General features: G+C 28.6%; 1 protein-coding gene and 1 long non-coding RNA gene across 2 annotated transcripts in view; one reads left to right on the forward strand and one right to left on the reverse strand.

Annotated features, from left to right (window-relative positions):
- LOC136972369 (uncharacterized) overlaps window positions 1–27666 on the forward strand; it is a 151079-nt gene that overhangs the window by 100457 nt on the left and 22956 nt on the right. The gene's annotated exons all lie outside the window — the stretch shown is intronic.
- Window positions 28–27373, reverse strand: LOC136972309 (glucose dehydrogenase [FAD, quinone]-like). The gene is made up of 10 exons (XM_067266865.1): window positions 27322–27373; window positions 27079–27204; window positions 7820–8022; window positions 7372–7561; window positions 3219–3350; window positions 1942–2058; window positions 1080–1243; window positions 786–963; window positions 484–706; window positions 28–169 (listed from the first exon to the last, which is right to left on the reverse strand). Exons 1-10 carry the CDS (start codon window positions 27371–27373, stop codon window positions 34–36), a joined length of 1521 nt encoding a protein of 506 aa, XP_067122966.1. The 3' UTR covers window positions 28–33.

Raw genomic sequence — 27666 nt, forward strand, 5'->3', positions numbered from 1 at the left:
TGTTTAGTACACAATTTAACTAGATAAAGTATGCTATAAATAATTGCTTCCAAGTATCATATCAGCTGCCTTTTCTGCGATCATTATTGTTGGTGCATTGGTATTCCCCGAGATAATGGTTGGCATGACTGATGCATCGACGACTCTTAACCTCGATACTCCTTTCACTCTAAACATAAAAAATAATTCAATTTCTATTTAATATATACGTAATACAAACAAAAACTAAAATTGTATGATTAGTGTTATTTAAAATATGTGATGCTAGATGTATCTATTAATGATATATAAATTTTATCTTATTCACATCCTGTATATTACTATGTAAATTCTTAGCAGACAGATACGTTTTCTAAATTAGGAAGCCACAGCTGGTGGCTGAATAACTGTTTAAACTCGAAGGATAATTGTAGATTATTTTTACAGTTTTCCTTTAAGTCTAAATAAAGATAAACTATAGTTTACATAATATGAAATGCGTACCTTAATTGAGGGTCCACAACAGTAGTTGGATCGTCAAAAGCACCCATTTTACACGTTCCGACAGGATGATACGCAGTCGTACTTAAAGTTCTTACAATACAGTGCAGTTCTTCATCACTGAATCTTATATATTTTTCGCATCCAGGTACTCTTGTTGAAAATGGCCGAGTTCCATATTTTTTAAATGCAGTGGATCCGCCTAATTTCAGACCTTTCTTCAGACCTAAAATTACACTATTACGTATATATACATAATAAAAGTTTGCATTTTCTTTTGGTGTCGAAAAAAATATATTCCTTACCTTCAACAAGAACTAGAATATCTTCAGGATGTGATAAATAATTTGGCTGAATAATAGGATGGTCATGAGGATTAGCGCTTCTTAATTTTATGTATCCACGACTTTTAGGGTGGAGTAGTATAGGTATTATAGAAAATGTTTCTTTATAAGCATACGGCTTAAAGTAATGCTTCCATACCTACACAGATATTGGAGTTTTTATTGATATAAATATATATAATACAATATATAAATAATCTTTTTAAAGATTGCAATCCTTAATTTTATTCTAATAGTTTTATAAATATAACAGACTTCATCACTTAGCCCAAGTGCTGGTCTATAAAATTTTTCTCCATCTGATGATAATGAAGCAGAGAAAAAATTTAATTCGATATCAGGGAAATCCACCGATTTATTTGCATATATGGTATTTACATAAGCAACAGCTTCTATTCCTCCAGGTATAGTCCACAGCCCTTCAAAATTGATTCATGTTTTTTAAAAAATTACTAAAATCAACATATCTTTGTGAAAAACGTTGTCAACTTACCTTACCGTTTAAAGTATTTGGAAATATCAATTGGGCTAAATTGACGATATAGAACGTTTGTGACAGGCTTATCAATTAAAAATTCCCCACCATAAGTAAGAATATGATCTTGAAGATTATACCCAACAGCTAAATTGGAAATGACTGGAATCTAAAGATAACAAATTTACAATTAAGTACATAATTAAATTTTATTGTAATGCTAACTAACATTCTTACTCCAAATTTTTCTAAATCTGCTTTAGGTCCAACACCTGACAACATCAGAAGGTGAGGAGAGTTGACAACTCCTGCGGATAATATTATTTCTTTTCTAGCATACACAGTATATTTTTTATTAAAGCGCTCGAAATGAACAGCTCTGGCTCTTTTGTAATGATCAAAAATAATCTGAAATAAGTAATTTCATTTAAGGCAGTTAATAATAAAATAAAGCAATATTTTATACATAAAATTGTATTTTCAATCTTTATGAACTTTACAACACGAAGTAATACAGTGTTATTACCGTTTAATATTATAAGTCTGAAAAAATAAAATGTGTTATCTACAAGATCAAATAAAAGAGTGTAGTTTAATTTTAAACTTAACAAAGGATTTATTAATTATTTTACTTACTTTAGTAACAAACTGAAAAGAGCAAAATTTTTAGATTAGGGCGATGTCTCACTGGTGTTATAAATGCTTTATTTGAACTGCATCTTCGACCAAGTCTAATAGTTGACTGAGGAAAAGTAAAACCTATTTTCAACGTAAATTATTATTTATTGTAAATAAAAATAAATTAATTTTTAAACCATAAATCTAAAAATTTAATTTAAATATTTCAGTTATAAAAATTACAGCTGGTCTCCGAGATACGACCGAATTCCGTTACAGGTAAGTCGTAATAACTAGAACAGTGGTTCGCTGAAAGGGGTGCCAAACGGCTCTTGTATCTCCCAAAGAAGGAAAAACAAACAGTAGAAAATTTTCCAAAAATGTTTTCCTAATTTAAATTCACGTTTTTATTTATATTGTGTTGTGTCTTCTATTTCCCTACTACTTATGAATTATCAATCACATAGATGAGAATTTATTAAATTTTCATTACTGTTTAGGATAGTAACCATGTTAATTCAGATATTATTATTAACTTAACAGAAATATTCAAGGAGATTTCAAGATTCGAATACACCATAAATCATACCGAAGAACTTTTAAATTCTTTTTAATAAATTTATTTTAGTTTTAGCAATAAGTTTCATCTATTTAATTTATTATAAAATTAAAATAATAATAATAATTCAGGACTAAACAGTTTCACTGAAATATATTATGTACATGCATCTTGTTTATTAATAGGACTAGTGTAGTTTCTGATTAGCAAAGACAGGAAATCTTAGTAAAAAGTCAAAACAAAATTTCAACAGCTGAAAGTAAGGATATTTTGTTTTGACTTTTGACTAAGATCTCTTCTCTTTGCTAATCAGAAACTACATCACTAGAATAATAAGTACTATCAATAAGCAAGATCCAAGTAGACAATATATATACAGAAATGTACAGCAAGGATATAGAGATAAAATAAGTTTCATTGAAAATTTATTTCGTATCTGCTATTTGGATGTAATAGCGAATTTGATTTATAGTTAAACACGAATAAACTTGAGAATTATTGTAATGTAGCATGCTTATTTCTTGCTGTAGTATTATATCTAGCAATAATTATCATATATGTCCAATCGCAACTTCGATCAATTGTATAGACTTGAAAATATATAGGTTATATTTTTTAAATATACATTACTAGCTTTTCTCAGAATAAATAAGACTGATTGTCATAATTCAGTCATAAGTCAAAGAATGACTATAAATATAGTCATTTCCTTACTACTCTGTTATATTTAATAATATCTTACTTGATTGAAAGGCACCATTAAAGTCGCTGATAGGATATCCGGCGATTACACCTGCTTGAAGGAACGATTTCATTAAAGGAGTAATGTATACTGGAGAAGAAACTGTCAAATAACCACCAGTTTTATGATATCCTGAAATATAAGCACCTTTTTAATTTAATGTGTACTTAAAATGTAACGATACTCTAGCTTGTTACATCTATTAAAAATTTTGGTAAGATTTAACTATCATATACAAAATGGCGGTTCGTCTCTAATTCCAGCAAACAGAAGACGGGAAACAGTGGGGACGTACAGTACGTTCTTACCTAACCTAACCTATTTAATAAATTACCATAATTATTACCAATCAAATTATTAGAATAGGTAAGGTTTGGTTAGAACGTGCCTCCCCACTGTTTTCCTTCTTCTGTTTGCTGGAATTAGAGACGAGCCGCCATTTTGTATATCATAGGTAAATATAACCAAAATTTTTTAATGTTTATTTTACTTTACATATAAAATATTATATATTTGTACTTTTAATATTGAGAAACTTTTGAAGTCGATAATAATAAATAAATTATACTAATTTTTATAAAAACATTGAAAATTTAATTCTATAAATTAATTTTGTAGAAAATTAATTTATATTAATATATTAATAATTTATAATTTTATATAAACATTATTATATAATAATTTATATAAACATTTATATTTTTATATAGAAATATTTTATCATTAGATTACAATATTGATATTATAGTTTTATGTACGCTTTGTGTTACGTCTTATAAAAATTGCCGTTTTTCAGAAAAAAAATCAATTTATGTATCACTTTCTAAATGTATCAATCTACAGAAAACGTAAATATTTGCATAAATTGGTAAAGGAATTAAAGTTCAGAAGAAACATTAAAATAGAGTAACTGTATCTTCAGAATTTTCATTCTTATTTACTTTCCCTGCTGTTATAACAGATGAAAAATATGGCGATCTGGCAAAAAATGACCCACTCCCAAGATTTTTACATTTTTGGTCTTAGGACACCTTAAAACGTCGAGAAATGCAAAACAATTCGGGGGAGGATATAATTTCGATCCGATCACCCTGTTCAGAGAGGTTTACTTATTAGGGGAATTGATGCTATTAAAGTTTAGTGGTTAAAGGTCGAGGGGATGGGGAGATAGTAGAGGTCATGTGTATCTCCAGTATAGTCGGAGTTACTGACGATTTTACTCGTTATTAGCATTTACAATTTTTTTTTTATAAATCCCATTCATATCCTTAAAATGAAGCGTTTTGCCATTTTATAATACAGTAGAGCATCGATTATCCGACTCAATTGGGAACTGGGGTTGGTCAAATAACTGAAAAGTCGGATAACCGAAAAGTATGAAAAAATACATTATTAGTATAGTGTATTAGGTCTGGTTTAAATACTAGCCTCCCTTTCATGGTCGAGCCAGTGCTGCCAGCTAAAACATGCAAAAATTTAACAAAAATAATATTAAAGTAGCCAAGACATAACCAAATATTGTAGCGCCACATCACTAGCGGACATTTGAATTTGCCGGCTAGAACGCGGTCGGTTAACCGATAAGTCGGTTAATCGGGGTCGGATAATCGATGCTCAACTGTAGTTTAAAAAAAATATAAATAAAATATGATAACAGATGGCGCTATTAAACTTTTAAATGTAAAATTGAGCAACTCGTTGCCAGTTTATTTTAACCTTGCAAACGGAAAATGTAGTGTAGGAAAGGCTATCACAGAATCGATCTTTATTTGAAGTCTGTCGTCCGCTTTAATATACGAGAAATATGTGAAAAATTTACCCGGTGGCAGCACAGTTGTAAAATCATATTAATTTAAAAAAGAAGAATTTTAATGCCAATTTAACATTATAATATGCTGGTATAATAAGTTCTGAATGAGTGCATTTTATTGAATGCACATATTCCACCCACTGATATCTTTAAGTATCTGTTTTGTATAAGCATTCTTGAATCATTTTGAAAATATGTCCACCCACTCTTTTAGAAAGATTTTATGCTTTAATTACACTCTAAATTAATTTTTTATTGCATGTATTGTAAAAAGTTATTTATAAAACAGCTGAATTATACCGAATTATTCAGAAAATCATGTTGTGCAATGTAAATGATTGTCGAAAAATTCATACTCTGATAATTAATTATTGTGAATTTTTTCCCAGTTGAATAAATAATTTTTAAATAAAACAAGAATTTAAAACTTTATAAACTTATCATTTTCAGATGTAAACGTACACACAGTACATGAAAATGATCAATATATAACATTAAACTTGTTTAAATTATTCTAAAAATTTAAACAATATGACTAAGTCATATTATCACTATGTGATAATATGATAATATTATCACATAGTGATAATATTAACTATGTGATAATATGACTAAGTCATATTATCACATAGTTAAAATATATGAAATATGACTAAGTCATATTTCATATATTTTAATTATGTGATAATATAAATTTGTGTTTAAAAAGTTGTTATAAATAAAAACAATACATCAGTATGTTTCAAGAATAACATTATAAGTCAAACAAAAAATAATGGTAAAAATACATGCATAAATCTATGTAGCCTACATATGTAGCCTATATAGGCTATAGAAATGTGATTGATTGCTGTGAATACATCTATAATAGAAATAAAGTACAATTTAGATACATTACACTTAAATTAATACTGTATTACCATTTTTTGAACAAAGAATCTTCAGCATAAGATGCATAGATACTGTACTCAACTATTATATATTTTATGTATTTAAATTTAAAAATTTATTCTTTCTCGGAATTTTTCTTACGTATATTTATAAATAGCAATTTAATTCACTCTCTTTAATTTTAGATACCTTGAAAATATCGTGTGCCTGTTTGTACTGCATATGTAATTATGATACACAGAAGGAATACACTAATGTTTTCAGCTTTCCCGAATATGTTTGATCCATTGTTTACATTGATCGGCATGTTCAATATAAACAATGGATTAACGCAATTCATAAATAAGATTTTGAACCAAGCAGTAATACTGTAGTTTCATACATCATTTTGTTGTAACATATATCGTTAGAGAAGATGATGAAGTACGCGATGACGATACTGTTTTTACTGTTTTTCACGTAAATATCCTAATCTAATAAAAAATGCATTTCCTACTAAATTTCTGAATGAGCCGTCTTACTTATCTACTGTGCTTCTAATAAAAAAAAGAAAAAATAAAAAAAAAAAAAGCATTCCAGAAGAAAGATCAGCTGAGTTTCTCGAAAGGGAAGAATAAAGTATATCAGCAGATAAGATTAATTTTCAAGATTTAGAAAAATTTATTAAAATTTCTTGCAGATTGGATTACAATACATTTGAAATGGGTTCATTATAGTATATTTCTATTAATTATAAATTGTTACAAAATTACAAATGATAACTTAAAAGAAAGGAAACAAGTTAGAAAGTAAACTACATTTAAAAAGTAAAGTTAATATTGACTAGAAACAACTTTGTAAATAATAAAACATGTTAAATATTTTCTAACTAAAAACGTTTACTGTTTTATTTATTTGATTGAAATTTTTTTTAAATTATAAGTACGAATTCAGAATTTTTTATAACACCTATTTAAACAGTTATGATTGACGCAATATTAAATTATTGAACAGAATATATATTATATATTAAGTATATTCAGATTTACAGTAAAATATTATGTGTTGTATTATTATAAGACATACATTTCTGGAAGAAATTATAAATGGAGTATCAGTTAAACTAAAACGTCCTCGAAAACTAATTCGAAGTCGCGATTATTTCGCCCTTTGAATTTCGAACTAACGAGGATTTCCTGTACTATATCCTGTATAACCTATACGACCTTGGCCAGGCCCACAACGGAGCGAGCGATCGTGTGGTAATGAACAAAACCATTTCTGGATCAGACAATACCCTGAAAATTTGCTAGTGTTCTTCGACCGTCAGGATCCGATTCCGAGCTACTGGCGCCTTAGTTTCAATTACGATTCACTCTCAGTGCTTATTAACGTTTTACTATATTACAAAATCAATTTTTAATAAATATCTTATTTATTTAAGTAAGAATTCATTAAAACTCTAATAATTACCATTTTTTAAAATTTTGATATCCGTATTATCTTCAGATTTAAGAAAATACGAAAATACTTCCTTCCAACTCCATCCGTAAGCACCTTGTCGAGCCCAATTATCATAATCTTGATGGTTTCCTCTAACATATAACATATAATTTATGGCACTTGTACCTCCTAGAATTTTTCCTCTTGGCCACCTGGAGATCTTAATTAAACGTTACAAATAATTTTAATTTAATATAAAACGGATCATTGGCATTAATTCCTAATCACTATTGTTACTATTATTGACCATGATTTTAAATAGTTATCGTATTTGTATAATTTTATCAATTAAAATATTTCTATTTTGTTAAGAATTATATGTAAAAAGTTTGCAATTATGATATGAAATATTGATATTTTTAATGATTAGTATAAAAACATTTAAAGTTTGTTAATAAATTGAAAATATTAAGCTTACATTATCGTCGAAACCGTAACATGCATATTTCTGTTGTTCTGTTAAGAATTGCCAATCAATATCTGTTTTCTGATAACCAATAGCGTGTAAAGGTATATCGGTAATAATATTTTCATTATTTCCAGCTTCTAATAGTAGTACTTTATTTTTCACATTTGCAGACAATCTGTTAGCTAGAACTGCTCCCGCTGATCCACCTCCCACTTTAAATAAAAATAAAATGAATTAAACTCATAAATTTAAGTAATAAAAATATATTTTTACAAAAGTTAATATACTTACGCGTTTTAAATACAAATAGTAAAAATTTTGATAATTACGTGTCACGCGATAATGTTGTATTATACCAATATATAATACAATGAGTAAATAAATGTATTGATTTCAAGCAACCAAAATATTAAAATATTATAAGCATTTTGATATTAAGATTCGTTTTTCAAAGTAGTAATGATAAATTTACAGTGATAATTGTAAAAGTGGGCAATGATTTACTTAGAAGTTACGGTATTGTGTGAGAATCGGGGGTTACGCGATGAGATCTAACCCGTTATCCGACACGGGGAGGTGATTCCCGCTCACGTGGTCAATGGATGGCAATTTAGGAGGGCAAAAATCGAGTGGGAGGTCGTGGATAAGCCGATAAGGTGTTGGCTGCGTTCGAGTAATCACGCCTATTTAAGATTCTAAACATATTTAATGAGGATATTATATAAAAGATGCATACATTACTAAAAATAACAATAATGGTTATACTAATAATAATAATTTAGACGCGACGCGACAATAATCCTTCACGGAATAACAAATGAGGTGGCTATCGGGGGTTTGACACTCGTACTCGCATTCCGAGAGATTTCTAACCCTTTCCTCTGTCTATTATTAACTAACCTCGACCAACTAAGGGGAGAGAGAGATTTCCGTATGAAAGGCCAAAAATTACCTTGCTATCCGTAAGTCGTCGGCGTCAATTCGAGTGGAGGGCACGGAGGAAGATTGTGGATTAATTCTTTTCGAGATCCTTGACGTCACACACCCTAGTGGGGGTGTGAACACCTTTTTATACCTAATTCAAGGGGTGTGAACTGTCATATAGCCAGGATTTATTTGCACACCTGTTATTGTGGTCATGTCTGGATTTTGTTGGTACGGACGCCGGGAATTGAGATGTTTGTTTTAATTACAGACCTAAGTGCTTCGCAGAGGTGAACTTAAAATATAAATTTCTATTAACATGACAGCTCGCACCCATCAATTAGCGTGTAGCTGACAATAATTATTACAATCTTGTCTACAATTTCGATATTGTTTATGTCCAATGTCGGGTTCGACGACGATCTATGGGATTTATTACTGCTGCACGTGTCACGTGCAACAAAAAAAGGGGATGAGAACATCGCTTATTCCCGTCTTGTTGATTCTATCGTCTATCGAATTACTGTAATACAAACGATTATTTCCTTCTTGTTTATACATATATTTTTAACAGCTATTTTGTAAAGATCGTTGCGGTTGTTAACCTTAGAAAGCCTCTTTAACTTTCTTACTTCACATTCTTCCGTAGAATTAAAGGTTTATAAAAAGAACGACACCACTCAGAAAAAAAGGGGGAAAGTGGGTGTTTCGGATCCTCGCAATTGTTTAAAACATTAAAGAAACAAATATTTTTGTAGATGACATTTTCATTTACCGCAATCATTGCCTTCTATATTGTAACAATATAGAAAGTCAAGAAGGATATATGCTGTATATCTGTACGATATTATCATATAGCTTCGTATACGGCTATGGCTTTTTCAAAAGTCACATTATGAACCAATACAATACAGAAAGTATACTCGTATAGTTTCTGCATTGTATTGGTAGTTCCGTAGTTTAAGGAATTTGCTTTTTGAGGTGGTTATGGCTCATTCAACAGCGAGAAACAGAATTCAAGAAGATAAACATAACGTAGGAAGATGAAATTCAACGAGAAAATAACTTTGGATTCTTTTGTTAAGTTATATTGTCCTAATAGTGATAATGATAGGAATAAAAAAATAAATATTTCTGTATTCTAATTTTTTTATACTGCACTGAATAATTCTTATTATATTATATTTTTCTGTAATATAAGAAAAACCACTATTAGGACGATATATTATACAAAGTTTTATTATAGTTAAAATACTTCCCCACATTTTATACATGAAGCTGTTTATAATTGAATACAGTAATTATGAACAGTTTGAAGGAATTATTATCACATTATATACATTTTAAAGCGAGAGTAAAAGGAATTGTAATTGAAGACCGAAATATTGTTTTATTGTTGTTATTGCACCGATACCAAAATTGTATCTAATAAAGATTTTTGACACCATTATTACAACTTTTGACATCATAACGATTACTTGATCACGACTTTTCATAGTGAAATAATTAAAAATGTAAAACTTAGTGAATGCATGAAGATTTCTTACTGTATTGTATTTCGTATACGTATAAGATAAAACGACATTAATTCGAAATCGATTGATCTACGTATGTTTCTGAAGATTAAAATTTCAACAAATAAAAGACTGTTACTAATTAAGTATATATCCAGCATTTTAATAAAAATGTTGGATATAATAAAACTTTATATTAAAATGTAATGACAGTCTCAGAAAGTTCGATCGAAATCGTTAAACAGTTAACAGATTACATCTGGAACAGTTCAAAGATTAAGGGTTGGGTTCCCGGAAGCATATAAACTAATATTTTAGGTTAATTAATGCATCACGACGTAATGGCCTAACATTCCTATAGAAATGTCTACTCTACACGAACTTAGCATAATCGTTATGTTCCTATATGTCATATAGGTCTACACTAACGTTATATAATCAAATATTTCGACTTATCACTTATTACTGGATTAGATGACTTATCGCAAATCTATTTTCAGAAATTTTTTAAACATAAAAGTAAAGAAATACCAAAAATATATATATTATATATATATTAATTATTTGCTGGTGTAAACATTGTTATTTATTAAATTATACATTTATTTAAAATACGGTTACTTAATTCAATAAACTTCCACTCAAATTTCTTTCAAATACAAAGAAATTCCTAATTTTATATATTATTTGTTCATTTCAGTTTTGATTTATTTCTGATTTAAATCAAGCAAATTAATTTAAAAAATTTCATTTCAGTTTATTTTTTTGAGAATAGCATTTCTTAATAGTAGACATATCGGGTTTTATTGCCATTTCAATGTAAATTTCACGACATTAATTTATGAGTTTAAAATAATAGAGAAATAAACCGGAAAAGGATTACAGGAGTAAGACTAGTTTTTACACTGCGTAAATATCTAGTTACTTACAATAAGAACAAATTAATATCATTTACTTTTATAAATTAAATAAAATATTTTGAAATCATAAAGTTAAAATATTTTTATAGTAAAAATGATTTGCAAATTCAAAAAATTTCAAATATATTAATTTATAGAAAAAATAATTTTCAGATACTTGAAATAAATATTGTTTTTAGTACTACTTAATTTGATAATAGTTTAGCAGTAATAATGTATATGGGAGTAATACATCGATATTTTCTAATAAATACGGATTAAATACATTAAATATTAACACTTAATTTATATTTATTAGGAAATATTTGGCTAAATAATCGACACTTTTACCTACAAACGAAAGAACATATCGGAATTAATTTTACTCTATTAAATATACACAATAACACATAGGTAGCTATTCAATTATTATGCCTTTGTGTCCTTTATCACAGCTTAAATTTATCTTTGTATCTTTACATTTATCAATTAACAGGACTTATTTCAGAATTTTTTTATTTAGTTCACCTGGTGAACTAAATAAAAAATATTATTTCTGATGTGTAAGACTAAATATCTGCATCCATAATTTTCCAGTATAATAAGTCCTGTTAATTGATAAATGTACTAGTATACAAAAATAAATTTAAACTTAGGTAGCTAGTTTATTACTTTCACATGCCTTCGGCAGTTCACAATTTTTTATGTATTTTTTTCCTTATTCTTCTGTGTGATGACCTATTTATGATAATAAGAATAAATTTTAGAAATGATCTGTTTTATTATATCTATAAAGCTTAATAATGTTAGATTTGATGAGATTAAATATTTCCTTTATGAGTAAATCGAAATAAGTTATAATATTTTCTTATAAAATTTTTAAATTAAATTCTTATGTTAATCTCTTTTAATACCTCGGCTTAACTAATTAAAACATTTCGTCCTGAAATTTATATAAATAAAAATTTAGGACGTGAGAAGGACATTTTCGTAAAAATTTAGTACCATCCATAGTTTGTCACCATAAGCACTTTTGTGGCTGCACGCAACAAACTCTTCAACTATAATCACCTGTAACTTATTTGAGGGTATCCTAATTTACTTTAATGAGTTCCTGAATCATATTTTTAGCATTAAGTACAAAATATATGTTTTGTACGTAAAATCCAACATCTATACTTTACGCTTTACTGATAAATATCAGTAATTTTATGTCTAAACTAGCTAACCCGGCCACGCGTTGTTGTGACTCAAAATGTATCTATTATAAATTAGTAACACTTCCTCCGTGAGGGGAATTTCAAAAAATCCCTTTTTAGTGTATATTCTGTTGACGTCACCTATTAAAACGCAATTAAAAACGCAAAAAACCGCATGTAAAATAGTATAAATAGAAGCCGAGTTCTTCACGGTAAGCCTTAATCCTGTCCCTTTCCCCGCTGGGCAATATCGAAAAATCTCTTTTTAGTGTATATTCTGTTGACGTCACCTATTAAAACGCAATTAAAAACGCAAAAAACCGCATGTAAAATAGTATAAATAGAAGCCGAGTTCTTCACGGTAAGCCTTAATCCTGTCCCTTTCCCCGCTGGGCAATATCGAAAAATCCCTTTTAAGTGTATATTCTGTTGACGTCACCTATTAAAACGCAATTAAAAACGCAATAAACCGCATGTAAAATAGTATAAATAGAAGCCGAGTTCTTCACGGTAAGCCTTAATCCTGTCCCTTTCCCCGCTGAGGAATATCGAAAAATCCCTTTTAAGTGTATATTTTGTTGACGTCACCTATTAAAACGCAATTAAAAACGCAAAAAACCGCATGTAAAATAGTATAAATAGAAGCCGAGTTCTTCACGGTAAGCCTTAATCCCGTCCATCTCCCCCCTAGGGGGAATTTCGACATGTATATTATATAAAAACACGTGCATATTCGAATGTAACGTTGTGTCAAAATTTCAAAGGAATCGGTAGGAACAAACAAACGTTGTATTTTATTTATATAGATAGGTGGAAAATGATCTGCTTAGGTTTATTCTCACAGAAAAGCATAATGCCTCACCGAAAAGCAAACTTAGGTCGTCTGAAGTTAGCGCCATCTGTTGGACATAAAAGCCTTAATCCATATATAAATAAATTTTTGAAAGGGGGAAATGGTGATCTTCACATATGCCACAAACCTTCGCGGGAATGTATTAAACAACTTTCCAAAGTTTCATGGCAATCGGATAAATGGTGTGGTAATGCATGAAGGACAAACACACACACACACACACACACACAGACATACATTCGTTTTTATATATATAGATAGAGCAATATTCAATTGTGTTAATTACATAGAAAAACGAATATAAATCTCATAAACTTCAATTATAAAATGAGAAATCTCTAAAATTTGTTACAATTCTTTTAATATATATATTTAGTAGACCTAGTGATAGTCTCTCTAATCCGAAAAATTGACGGTAGACCCCCCTCACAGCTTAACAGGTTCAAACTGCATTTCGGATCAGTATTATTTTCTCTGACCCCTCTTCAGTGATTAAGTTCTTCATACACTCCTTTTACACCTATACAGTACTTTCGGGTTCTGTTCACATTGCCTTAAAAATACGATTTTTTCCATTGCAATGTGAACAGAACCCGAAAATACTGTATAGGTGTAAAAAAAGTGTATGAAGAACTTAAGCACTGAAGAGGGGTCAAAGAAAATAATACTGATCCGAAATGCATTTGTAAAAAGGCAATAAAGGAGTTTGAACCTGTTAAGCTGTGAGGCAGTCTACCGTCAATTTTTCGGATTAAAGAGACTATTACTAAATCAACATATAATACAGCTACCATAGAAAATTTAATAAAAAATATTTAGTAGGTTTATATTTATTTTTTAAATCTATAATTAATTTTATATTTGAATTACATATGATTTATTAACTGTGATATGTATTATTATTTTTAATTCATTATGTTACTATAAGTAAAATAATTTTTCAAATTTATAATTTAAATGAATATTTTAATGAAGTTAGGAATGCTAAAAATAAGTAATTACATCTTGTTATGCAATAAAAATTAACTAATTTCATGATACATTAAAAAAAAAATTCATGTCTGCTGTCTGTTCGTTGATCGAGTATTGTGTGAGAACGATTGAATCGATTTCTATAAAATTTTATACGTACATACATATATTGAAGATAGCACTAAAGCGAAGATAGTCTACTTTTTATTTCTAAAATCATTCAATTTTATAAGCTTTGATAGAGTAATGAGTATAATTGTAAGTGTAAAAATTTTTCACCGAACCAGTTAAGGGTTTAGTTTTTACATGCCTTAATATAAATAAAATACTTTTTAAATGAGTATTTTACTTAATACATTATTTTTCCGAGCGAAGTGATATATCTCGACTTGTTAGTTACAAAATTTAAAATCAATTGTTGCAAATAATCTTTATTGAAGCTTATATATAACAAGTACATATAAATAACAATAAATGCTTCATTATAAATGTCAATGTAGTAATAAGAAAATATATTCTCTAACATATTATTTATTAACATTTATAAAATTTATAACGTTAATCTTTTTTATGCTCTCGTACAAAAATAACACATTATACTTATTATAAGAGGTATTGACAATGTTTTTTTAAATTATTATTTCCTCTCTCTTCTATATACAGGGTAAACCAAAAATAGGTGGACAGTAAATGATAACATTTATTGAGATTACATATACCATTATATTTACTAATACAATACAATACAATTTTATCAATGCAGGCGCTGCTGAAACTGCTGTTCATCACAATTTATACAGCTTTTAAGTATATATTTCACCATTTCACGCTTCGATAAACATTTTTGCGCAAGTATCTTTGTGTATTAATTTCTTGAAATGCATCTCTGATGTGATTTTTTAACCATAACCATAACCAAGTTAAATAGACAACATTGTTATAGTATAACCCTAACACAAACCCTATTCCACCTACTTTTGGTTCACTCTGTATATACAGATTTTATTTGTTAAAATTATTTGATTTTCGTATAATTTTCGATTTTCAAATCCTTATTACAAGTAAATTATATTTTCAAAGTTAAATTATAAATATTATAAATGACTATGAGTTTTAAGGAAGAAAACGAGGGGAAGTATTTTAACTATAATAAAACTTAATATATTGTCCTAATAGTAGTTTTTTATATTAAGAAAAATAAAGTGTATTAATAATTATTCAGTATATAAAAATTAGAATACAGAATAATTAAATATTTATTTTTTATTCCTATTAATATAGGATAAGCCACTATTAGGACAATATAACTTTTAATATAATTAAAATACTTTACCTGATTTTCTTCCTTAAAATTTACAATTAAAGTTATTTATAATATTTGTGTATATTTATCAAATATTAATAATTAAAAAATATATAAAAAATAATTTTAAAAAAATTATAGAATATTAATAAGAAGTATAAGTTTTAACGTGCTTATAAATAAATACAATTAAATACATTTAAATCTTTATTGACTATAAAAAATGAATTTATTCTCTATAAACATAAATAATTTTTTTTTTAGCACTTAATGGCTGTATACACTCCGTTCACATATTTAGGAAAGAACTATTTATATACAAGGTATTTATAAACTACAAACTTAATGCCTAGCATCTATCTTTAGATTTCATTAATATACTGGAAAGGAAAAATTCAAATTATGTCTAAATGCATTCACTGCAAACCTTTATCTCTATTGATCTACTTTTTTACATCTGTAAATTTTTGTGTTTATTAATGATTTTAAGTAACGTATTTTAACATACATTTTAAAACTTAGCAACACAAAAAAATATAATTTATTGATATTTTCCCATTAATTGTATTGCTGAGCAGTTAATCTAAATAAAATTCTTTACACATTTCTGTTTGGAAAAATAAAAAACTTTATCATCATTAGTTTATGAAATAATGTGTACTTTGAATTTACACAATAGGTTAGAATTAGAAACGCCTAAAGCATCTTCGTTAATAACAATTAGTTTCCATAGATCTGATAATTTTTCTTCCTCAATAAACTGCAATTGAAATTTATTATCTTTGATTGTAATCTTAGTTTTTTTAAACTCATTTTTCTAAAGATTTATATCTACCAAACTTTTTCTTTCTTGCTTTTTTTTTAAAAAAATATTACAATAATTGTGTCAGTGTGTTTTTATTGTATGTATTGTTATCTTGCATTTTACACATATTTTAATAAAATTATAAAATTCGTATTTATTATACAATAAAATATTATAATGATAAAATGTGAAATTTATTAAGATTTATTTAAGAATTTTATATATTCAATACTTTCAATACATAAATTTTAAAATATTCCGAAAAGTATATTAATAACATTTTTCAAATTTCATTTTATGTAAAAGAACATTTCATTGCAAGGCCATAACTATAAAAAAGTTATTTTTATATGTTTATAATTGTGTAACAAACCTTAAATAGTTGAAATTCAGTTAAGCCACCAATTTTGTCTACTTTTAGTACACTTTGTCGCATTAATCATTAATACTTCTTCGTGGTTTATTTTAAATTATTTCATACCGAATTTTATTTACAATCAATTTATATCGTGTAGTTGACCTATGAGAAGCTGTAATAGCATAATAGTTGCATTTAAATAAATGTTAATTAATGAAATATTCAAATGCTTTGAGAAATTATAGCTAAGTAAAAAGCAGTAATGGTCGAAATTACGACTATCTACAAACTTATAATTCCTAATAAACTTCACATCTTAATATAAAGTGATTAAACATTAGTATCTTCAACCCTACACGTAACTTTCCAATTTTAAAATGTACAGAAATTTATAGTTATTGTTTAATATTAACTTTTTTATGACATATCTCAATGGAACAGATCTTTGTAATGTTTTTATTAGTATAAGAATTTTTACAATTGGATTTTGTATTAATTTTAAAGATCAAAAGTTACATATGTATCAATTATCGTTAAGTAGGTCTATACAATTGAAGTAGCGTGCAATAAAACAGTTTTATTATAATTGGGACAGCGTGAGTTTGATGTTTTTTAAATAAAATTTAATATTTATTCATTTTAATTCTAATCAATACAATTATTATAAACGTCAAGTTATAAAATTAACTTGATTTTCATGTAGCTGATCGAATGCGTTTATAAATAAACTAAAGAAAGTTATTCTAAGTACAGTAAAGGTAATATAATTGTTATATTTTCATTTAAATTTATTTTTTTTTATCAAAGATAATAAACTGAAATACATATGTAATTATTTCGGTTAAAGATAATATAATTAGGAAACATTTCTTTGTTTGTTTTTTTTACAACAAAATTGTTAAAGTCTTATAATAATGCAAGAAAATTATAATATAAAAATAACAAATAATTGCTACTTATAAGTCACATAGAAAATAATGTGCATTATTTTCTGAATTTTAAGCTACAAATAAATGTTAAATTTTATTTATTTATTCATTAAATATAACGATATAAAATATAAAATCATGACATTTTTTGCAGGTTCTAATTTTATGATAGCAAATTCAAAGCACTTAAAGTTGCTGTTAGCGAGATGAACTACTTCAAATATCACAATACTAATAATTACTTTTTTATATTTAAATATTCGTATTAACATTAACAGTTATTTACACAAAGTACGATAAATTATTTTTAAAGAAAATTAATTTTAATTATAAAAGCGTTTTAATTTTATCCTGAACGTAATTATTTAGTCACACGTATCTGGAAAGTGAAAGGCTTATTTATTAAATACGGTTGATAAAATTTATTAAGATATACCAAAAAATTAATCAATTTATGGAGAAAAATCAAACACTAAATTGATTACATATCTGTATATGCAGTATATATAACACGTGTTTCAAACATATACACATGACGAACAAAATATAAATAAAATTCAATGATATAAGTAAATAGTACAAAGAACAACATAACAGCATTACGATAAAGATATGCAATTAATTAATAAACGTTGATATTTTTAATTTATATCAATACGTACCGATAATATAATCGTATTTTTTTTCTGGAACATTTAGTATATCTGTCTTCTTATCCAACACTCGAAACATCGCAAGTACAGATAAAAAGAACGTTCTGATTAAGTTCATATTTTCCAATCAAGAATGCATAACTTTCAATTTCGTGTCTTTTATTTGAAAATAGGATACATGTCACGTGATAAACGTGACGATTTACGCTCCACTTACATTAAAGGGAGTGGTTTATTGAAACGGACACGATTACTTTCAATCTGAAAAAAAAAATTTCCCATAAATTAATATATTTACCAAACAAACACTATATATAGGCCTATATATATAATGTACTGTACGTATGCTAAAATACATTTAACCAAACACTTATTACGGTATTTTTAAGCATACAACTATTGTTCTTTATTTCAGAACATCGTCGTGACGCCTACAGGAAGTTCTGCATTTAGAAAGTAACTTAATAATAAGTTACTAAAATTTATTATTAAAACGTTACAGTAAATTAAAGGTTAGTTTGTTATGTCCACCCTATTGACAAAAAAAAATTCTAATTTATTTATTCAACCTGGTTGTTTTTAAAACATTTATAATTAGAATTTATAATTTATAATTTGGAAAATATGGTATATTGCAGGGGTGGCCAACTTTTGTATACATAAGATCTACTTTTTATCTTAAAAATGCGTCGCGATCGACTTGTTGTCATAGGAATAGTGTAAGTGGAAAGGGGGATGTGTGAAATACATACTATGTTTATACACTGTGTTTCAGTACGTGGTGCACTGCTTGTGAGTCGAGTCATAACTGCATGCATACTGTTGTGTTCGGTTACAAATATAATACATTAAATCAAGTCATCGCGAGCGATCGACCAAAATTGGCTTGGAGATCGACCGGTCGATCGCGATCGACTTGTTGGCCACCCCTGGTATATTGGACCATCCTCAATACAATTCTTGTGCACATGTTGATAAAAAATACAGTATTTGTTAATTATTCAAATATTTTTTAGTCTTTAGTTAATCCGTTCTGGACACTTGGATTCACTACTTTATTAAATTAAACATCGATGTATTTATTTTTCATAAATCAATGTGAATTATTTATATGTGCTAACGTGTATATATAGAATTTAACACGCTTTATAGAGAAAAATTACCAAATGCATCAAGTCACACAATCATACTCCACTAAAATTGTATATAATTTATATTTATACATTTATTATATATTATTTTAACATTCATTGTAAGTTATGATAAATGTGTTTCGTGCTAGTGCACTTTTCCTGTAAACGGAATTATCACACCGCGGTGACGGCACCGAACGAAATTAAGACACTTTTTTCTTTTTTCAAGTATTTATTGCAAAAAGAATTTCGGACCTATCAGTTCCTTCATCACTCACTATACATAAATTTTAATATTTGATACAAAAGATTAATTTGGTGAAATCGTGCTGTATGATAGTGTCACACAACAGTAATATACAAACGTGCAGTACATCGCTTTTCCACATCTGCTTTAATATTGGCTTCGGGTGTGTTTCTCTACGCCTTACAACAGTGGTTCTCAACCGGTGGACACTAGTGTTCCGTAAGCATCTCCCAAGTGTTCCGCAGATTTAGTCGCAAATCGGAAAGTGTACAATCGTATTCGAGCCGCCGAATATCAAAAAATTAAAATCATAAAATTTTCATAAACTTAAATATATATGTACTATACGACTCGTACTTATGGAGTGTACTACTGTTTCGAATAAGATAAAGGCAATGATAAAAACTGAATGAAATATGCAAAAAATATCAAGCACAAGTTTTCCATTAAAGTTATTTAGGTATATTTTTTCCTGTCTTAGAACTGGCGTTAATAATATGAGTAGAGATTTTGAATTATAACTGCTCAATTCTAATAAAATAACTGATGACAAGCTTATGTATTTCATATTAACTTAAGTAAGTGTTCCGCTAAAGAAAATTGCTCACAAAATTGTTCCGCTAAAGAAAATTGCTCACAAAATTGTTCCGCTAAAGAAAATTGCTCACAAAAGTGTTCCGCTAAAGAAAATTGCTCACAAAAGTGTTCCGCATCCTAGAAAAGGTTGGGAACCACTGCCTTACAAGTATGCGTTGGTTTGTTTATTTTTCTCCCTTCCTCATCAGTTAGGAAATCCTTCCAATATCCATGTACTGCGTTTTCGTTTATTCGTTCATCATTTTTTATTTTTATAAGTTCTAAATAGTTTTGTTTTAAATATATTTTCTTCATTTTTCAGTGTTTTACTATTATCTTCATTATTTCGCAACCATTTTGTTTAACTTTTCCAGGAAAAAGTTAGTACCTGATTTGCTTTGCTGTGATACATCAATTTCTTTTAGCTTGTTCTTAATGTACAATTCTAAGTTGTAAAGTGGGTAGTTTTTAATATCGATCAGTGGTTTGTAGCTTACCGGGCTTTTGTTTCTTTATTCTAAAGGAATATTCTGGTGTTTTATTATTCAATTTTAAAATGCTTTTTGTTTCGCTTTCAGATATTTCATTTTGAGTCTTTAGGTCCTTAACAACTTTTTTAGGCTTTTAATTATGCTTTGTGTTGAATCTGTTGTTAATTTATGATAATTATGTTGAATTTTTAAACAAATGTATTCTTTTAATGGAACGCTAATGTTCCGTTTTCGAAAGTTAAGCCTGAGGATGGCCTATTGAGTAGGCCGAAAACGTTAGTTCTCTCAATAAAACTATCTCAGCAACAAGTAAAGGTGTTGTTTTGTGAATTAGACTAATTATTTGTTGAGCAAGTATCTGCTTTATGATAATTATGTTGATTTATTAATTTATGTATTATTCTATCATAACTTTGTTTTTCCATTAAAATGAACTATTTGGTGTTATCAGCCTTAACTAATGTTATTTTTATTGAAAAATTGTTTAGTCATCATAACATCCTTATTATATTTAACTATGTTTTACTTTTTCTTTTTGCTTAATTTATGGTTACTAAAAATTTTTGTACGTTCTTTCTCACTTTTAGTCTTTGATCTCGTGAGACTTGAGTGTTCTGCACAACATTTTTCATGTTAACGTTTAAATTGGTCCCGGTTACATTCCTCGGTCCGTTAAATTACAAACTTAAATTTAATAATTTTCTAACTCTAGTAAGAATATTAATTTTAGTATGATTCAAAGCGTTATATCTAAGCACTGTTCCTTTTCTTTTAGTGATGGATATTTTAACTTGTTTACTGGTTCGTTATATGTATTACAGAAATACTTATTAAAATTGTTATTAAAACAGACCATAGAAATAATTATTGTTTCTATTGTTTTTTTAGTTTTTTCGTTAATTTCTTTAGTTTATATTTTATATATTTAATTAACAATTTTACTATTAGTATTTCGATAATCTTAACATTATGCTTTTGTGTACAAACTGTAATAGAAAGCGGTAGTTATATACTTCTTAACTGAATATCTTCATTTAAACCTACCTTCAAGTACCAAACGTCCGTTTTCAATCTTTGTATCTCTTCACCTTCTGCTGTGTTATCCAGGATAAGGTGAAAATACAGGAAAAGTGCACTACCGCGAAACATAATAAGTCAACGGACAAAAAGCGATTTCAATAATATTATAAATCTATATATATATGTTACAGTCGAAACCCGTTTTTAGTTATAACGCGTTTTAACTAGTTGAAACTAGTTTATACTGGATGTCTTTGTTAAAAACCGTTTTGTCTAGTTAAAACTAGTTTTAACTTAAAATTCATTTTTGACTAGCAGTAAATTCTAGTTTTAACTAGACAAAACGGTTTTCGTCTAGTTAATTTACTGCTGTACATGTTTTGATTTTAGATAAAAGTAGTTTTAACTTTTAACATTAGTTAAAACTAATTTTAGCTACATAAATATGTTTGGGAAAAATAAATAGTTATTCTGGGGAAGATGCCTAACATTTTGCTTATGAAGGAAATTATAGCGATAATTTGGAGGCCTCTAACGAAAATATCATATTCTTGAGCATGTTTTTCAAAAAAAACTTTGGAGTATATGAAAAATAATTGTATATTGTGTTTGCAATGACGACTTTTTCACTGTCTGGCATTTTAGGCATCTCACCCCAAGTATGCAGGTGAGATGCCAAATGCCGTTAGGGTAAGATAACAAATATAATTGCATTAAATTAATTTTCGAATATTTTAACCAAATTTAATTTATTGCATATGTACTTCATAGAAGTATAACAGCACAGTATAAGTATTGTCAAGTTTCCGCCCGTTCTAACCTACTCTATAACTAGCTGAAAGCTTTTTTCAGTCCAAAAACCTTTTTGAGAAGTCCCTATGTAATTTCTATGCATATCCTGCAATAAAATGAGAAAACAAAAATTTATTAAAAATAGGCATATTGAAATTCAAGTAACAAAAAATAGGCATGTTCCCCCAAGAAAAATGTGGCATCTTTCCCATCTGTCAGGGTAAGGTGCCTAGTGGAGTCACGTGTTCTAGCATGTCTGATCGAGATCGGCGGTAGCTTACAATGGAAACTTTAGAACCTTAACTCACACATTAATTGTTTTTAGCATTTTTTAATAAATTTTATTTTAACTTTTAGTTTTAAAATGATTCTAGAAACATTTCACAACAAAAACTTCGTTCTTATCTTGCTTTTATTCCTCTCAGATGTAGAAAATGAGGTAACGGTAGCCAACTACAGGTTTCCGCATTCAATATTGGCCCAACGATTCATCATACAAACACATGACGATATCTGATGTCACCGTTTAAAAGTATCAAAAAGTAGGCATCTTTCCTTGCTTACCATCTTACCCCAAATCACTGTATATGTTACAGTCAAAACCAGTTTTTAGTTAGGATGCGTTTTAACTAGTTGAAAGTAGTTTATACTGGATGTCTTTGTTAAAAACCGTTTTGTCTAGTTAAAACTAGTTTTAACTTAAAATTCATTTTTGACTAGCAGGAAATTCTAGTTTTAACTAGACAAAACGGGTTTTAACAAAGACATCCAGTATAAACTAGTTTCGACTAGTTAAAACGCGTTCTAACTAAAAACGGGGTTTGACTGTAACATATGAAGATGTTTGTTTGTTCGCAACAGACTTGTTTGTTCTAGGCCATTCGACTAACTTCTAAAAACCTCGGCAGTTACGTTTACATACTTCTAGTTTAGATAATCCCATCCCAAAATATCTATTGGATTTCTGTAAATCAATTAATTTCTATCTACATTCAATTTGCTTATTTACGCGTAGCGCTATCTATTGGCAAAAATTTAACAAAATAATAAACTAAATATAATTCTTATATATATTTTAAAATTATATCCTTTTTTATATTATATTCACTTGATTACTGCGACAATGACATAGCTCGAAATACACGCTATATCATTACTGAGACAGGTAGCACATAGAACTTGCCTGCGTGGAATCGAAAGTTTTACCCTGTGAAAAGTCTATAAGTATTTAGTTTTCCACATCTAAAAACTCGGAGTTTTTCATTTCTGAATAGTACTTTTTTAATTTTAATAAGTGCTCTTCGGTAACCGAGTGGATGAAAATCACCGAAAACTGGTAGTCGGTCGTGGGTTCGGGCATGGCCAACGGGTCGTCTACGTGGGATTTTCCGGGTTTTCTTTACGTTAGTAACACTTAAATAGGGTCCAGCTTCCCATAAAAGTCTCCCTGGGATGCATCATCCTCAGCAATCGCTCGCTTGTTGCGTTGCCGTAACAAAATAAACCAAATTAATTTTAAAAAGCGATTATTTATTGTGACATCATCACAATGTTCTCAATTTTTTAGCGGTGTCTTGCACCTGTACATCATTCTTTTCCTGTTAGCAATCTGACTACGTTAATGGGAAAATTTGGAATTGAAGTAACGTTATTTTAGGTCGAAACCGGACGTTCGTATATAGTTTATCTGGGCCTCCTGCTTCTGAGCTTTCCATACCTGGTCTTGACTTTCATCTAACTCTTTTCTTGAGATTAAAAAAAACAGACAACAGGGGACATGCCGGACAGTTGGAATTTATAGGTCTACAATTGTTTTTTTTTTTTAAATTGCAGCCTAATAATTTTCCTATAAACGCAATATTTACGAGACGTACTGTACTTCCCATGTGGTTTATACAACCTGTTACCAAAATTTAAAGACTTTATTATTACATAAAAGGAATTACCGTATACTGTCACTTTAGAAGATTTTGTTATTTAAACAAGTTTTATGAAGCCCTTTATACAAGGCAATCGCAATTGCATGTTCTCAGTTTACTATATCATCTATAACAGGCATGTCAAAGATACGGCCCGCGGGCCATGACTGGAATTCAAAAATGCTATTTGTTTATTTTATATTATTTTTATACCAAAGAAAATGTGATATTTTGTACTTAAACAAATAATATTTAATAAACAAAATTGTTGAACTCAATTATTATTGTTTTTATTTTTATTTATTCTTATTACTTGAAGACATTTATTTTATTTTATTTAATTTTATGATTAATTTCTTGTTTACATTATGTTTTCTCAATTTCATCTTGTGAAATTCAAATTAAAGTCCGTGTTGGCAAGATAATTTATTACATAATTCTTACTATTTTGCATATAAAATGCATGTTTTCGATATATAAGTAAATTACAGTTTATGCTTGTATTTTGATTTTTGCGATCCTTATTTCCGGATCAGTTTACAGACGTGCTTCAGGCCGAAAATGTTTGTTCTATGATTAAAGTTATTGCTGGAAAAGTACGAATGGTGTTTTTTATTTTATTGTGAAATCTCGGGTTATTAAAAAGGAATTTTTTTGTGTCGGCTACTTTTACGTCAGGCACATGATGTATAAATTAATTTCTAATATTAACAGTCCCGATACCTTGACAAACATTAATTAGACTATTTGTTATTTGTTTTACTTTTTACTTCGATCCTGTCCGAGTCGATCACGGGTAACGCAAGTATCTATAGAGGCGTGATAATCTATCATATCTTCGTTTTGTTCGGTTTCGATTTGCTTAACGGTTTGTGTTTTCAATCTTTACTGTTGAAGATTGTCTCAATTCACGTTTCGGACACTAATTGTCGAGAAATAAATTTCTGTACTCACAATCTTTGAAGTCTAATTTCTAGCTTTTCTTGAAGCCGATAGCATTTCGGAGCTTAAAGTGATCAGCACCCAATTATTAAAATCCCGTTCGACTGCGTTATTCGCTCTGTAAGAAACATTTACTCACTGGTAGCTCCAATATCTTGCTTACTAAGCAAGACTTAACTATTTTCTTTGCCCCGGGCAATAAATTTATGTCAATAACAAAAAGTAACAATTACTACACGAGGTTAATTTTTTCTTTTTTAGAGTTACTCGTCTTCTCTATGTGTAAAACGTTGTAGCCTTCCTTTTAAGATCTTATAAAACCTTATACTCGTACGTGTAATTTTCGAGAAGCATCTAAAGAAAGATCGGCTCCGCCGTGAGACTGTTATTTCTTGAGGTGTGAACAAAGAAGACATTTTTAATATATTGTCTCTTTTGATAAATTTTTGTAAATTTTTAAGTTTGTACTTTAATATTTGTTTTTACTTTCCTGGCTGTTATGCATATAGGACGGAAAAGTATTGAAATCGTGTAAAATTAGACCTGAGTTTTTTGCAAATCTCTGTTTTGATAATTCTTGAACCAAAAAATGTCAAAAGAAGGGGTAAAAATTCCGTGGATATATATGCACAGGTACGATATACATGTGTAGGTGTGTGCGTGCGTGCGTGTGAGTCTCTTTCGTTTAATATCTCAGAATGGAGTAAACACAATTTGATATGGTAACTTACAAATAAAGAACATGGATACTATTAAATTTCAGTAGTTAAAGGTCGAGGTCAAGGGACGGAAAGGTAGAGAGGAGGGTAATGTGTGATATCTCGAATAAGATCGGATTTAATAAAAATTTTACTTATGAAATGACAAAAAAAAAAAAAAAATGTTCTTCATACGACTAGCAAAATTAAATTTGTATGCCACTAATATATAGGATCAGGGGCGATTTCGAGGATGCGCAAGGCACAGCTGCATTCCACCTTATCATTGTTTTAAAACTGTCGATGCTGTGGCCACCAATAGGACATTTTAATTAAGTCCATTATGGGTTCAGTCAACCCATAATGGACTTAATTAAAATGGAGCGGCCAGCTGGAGAAGAACAAAACATATCTTACACAGACTGTCAATAACAATTATTTCTTTACAATATTAAATTCACAGAAGCAATCACAAAACCTTTGCGTCTTCTTTTAACGTCCTTCTCACACTCGGGAAATAACTGTCTTTACGGCGGAATCGACCTTCTTTTGTAGGCTACTCTTCCGCCTCAATATGTAAAACACGGTTAAAAATATCCCCGAGGCTTTTGGCACAATCATTAAATTTTTACAAAAACTATAATTAATATAATTAAAACATGCCAGGGCAGAGGACGTTAAAAGAAGACGCAAAGGTTTTGTGATTGCTTCTGTGAATTTAATATTGTAAAGTATGAATTTTGTCCTGGCATGTTTTAATTATATTAATTATAGTAATTATTTCTTTAGTAAAAAGTGTGCAATAAAAGTGAAATAAATACTCACAGAATATTTAATCATTTAAATTTTAATTTATTAATACACTGTTTGATTACAAGAATCTCTGCATCCCATTCCTTATAAGAATTCTTGCAATATTTTATAGAATTATTTATGTCATAAATGATGTTTATTTCCGTCCAGCTAGATTAGATCTGCATTTTCCAGATGTCTTAATCGGTTCATTATCCGGTAGACCATAGCAATAGCATGAAAATTTACCCAAATAGCAATATCCATCATCTGCTTTCTTTTCTAAGCACTTATCTTTGCAATATTGGTCTCTCAAGCATTCATACTTGCAATTTCCTGCATCAACTATATATCCGTCCTTCTTACACTGTACACCTAAACACGTTTAAAGTAAAATTTAGTATTCGAAAAGTGAGATATAATCGATATCAAAATATGTCATTTCTTTATGAATAATTAGAATATGTCATCGTTCTGTTTACTTTTTCTCACCAGCTGAATGCACAAAGTTACATACAAAGTTATAATTAGTTATAATGCTCATTTTCGCAATGGTATTATTTTACATATCCTTTAACAAACGTTGCACGAAAAGTTACACGAATATTTGTGTTAAAAGGTTTGTTTTAAACGCTTTAAATTATATAACCTATCTCCAGGACACTGTATTTGCATTTTTATACAGATACAATTCTTTTCACATATTGTACTAGCAAATGAGCCCGGCGTTCCTAGGGCAAACGATTTAGATGATTTGGTAAATACTGTACGTTTGGAAATTAAGTTATTACTAACAAAAACAAAAGACTGCATTTAAAATAGTACAGTAGAAGCCGT

The sequence above is a fragment of the Centruroides vittatus genome, unplaced genomic scaffold, assembly GCF_030686945.1.
Source record: "Centruroides vittatus isolate TY-2023 unplaced genomic scaffold, ASM3068694v2 contig_290, whole genome shotgun sequence".
Lineage (NCBI taxonomy): Eukaryota > Metazoa > Arthropoda > Arachnida > Scorpiones > Buthidae > Centruroides > Centruroides vittatus.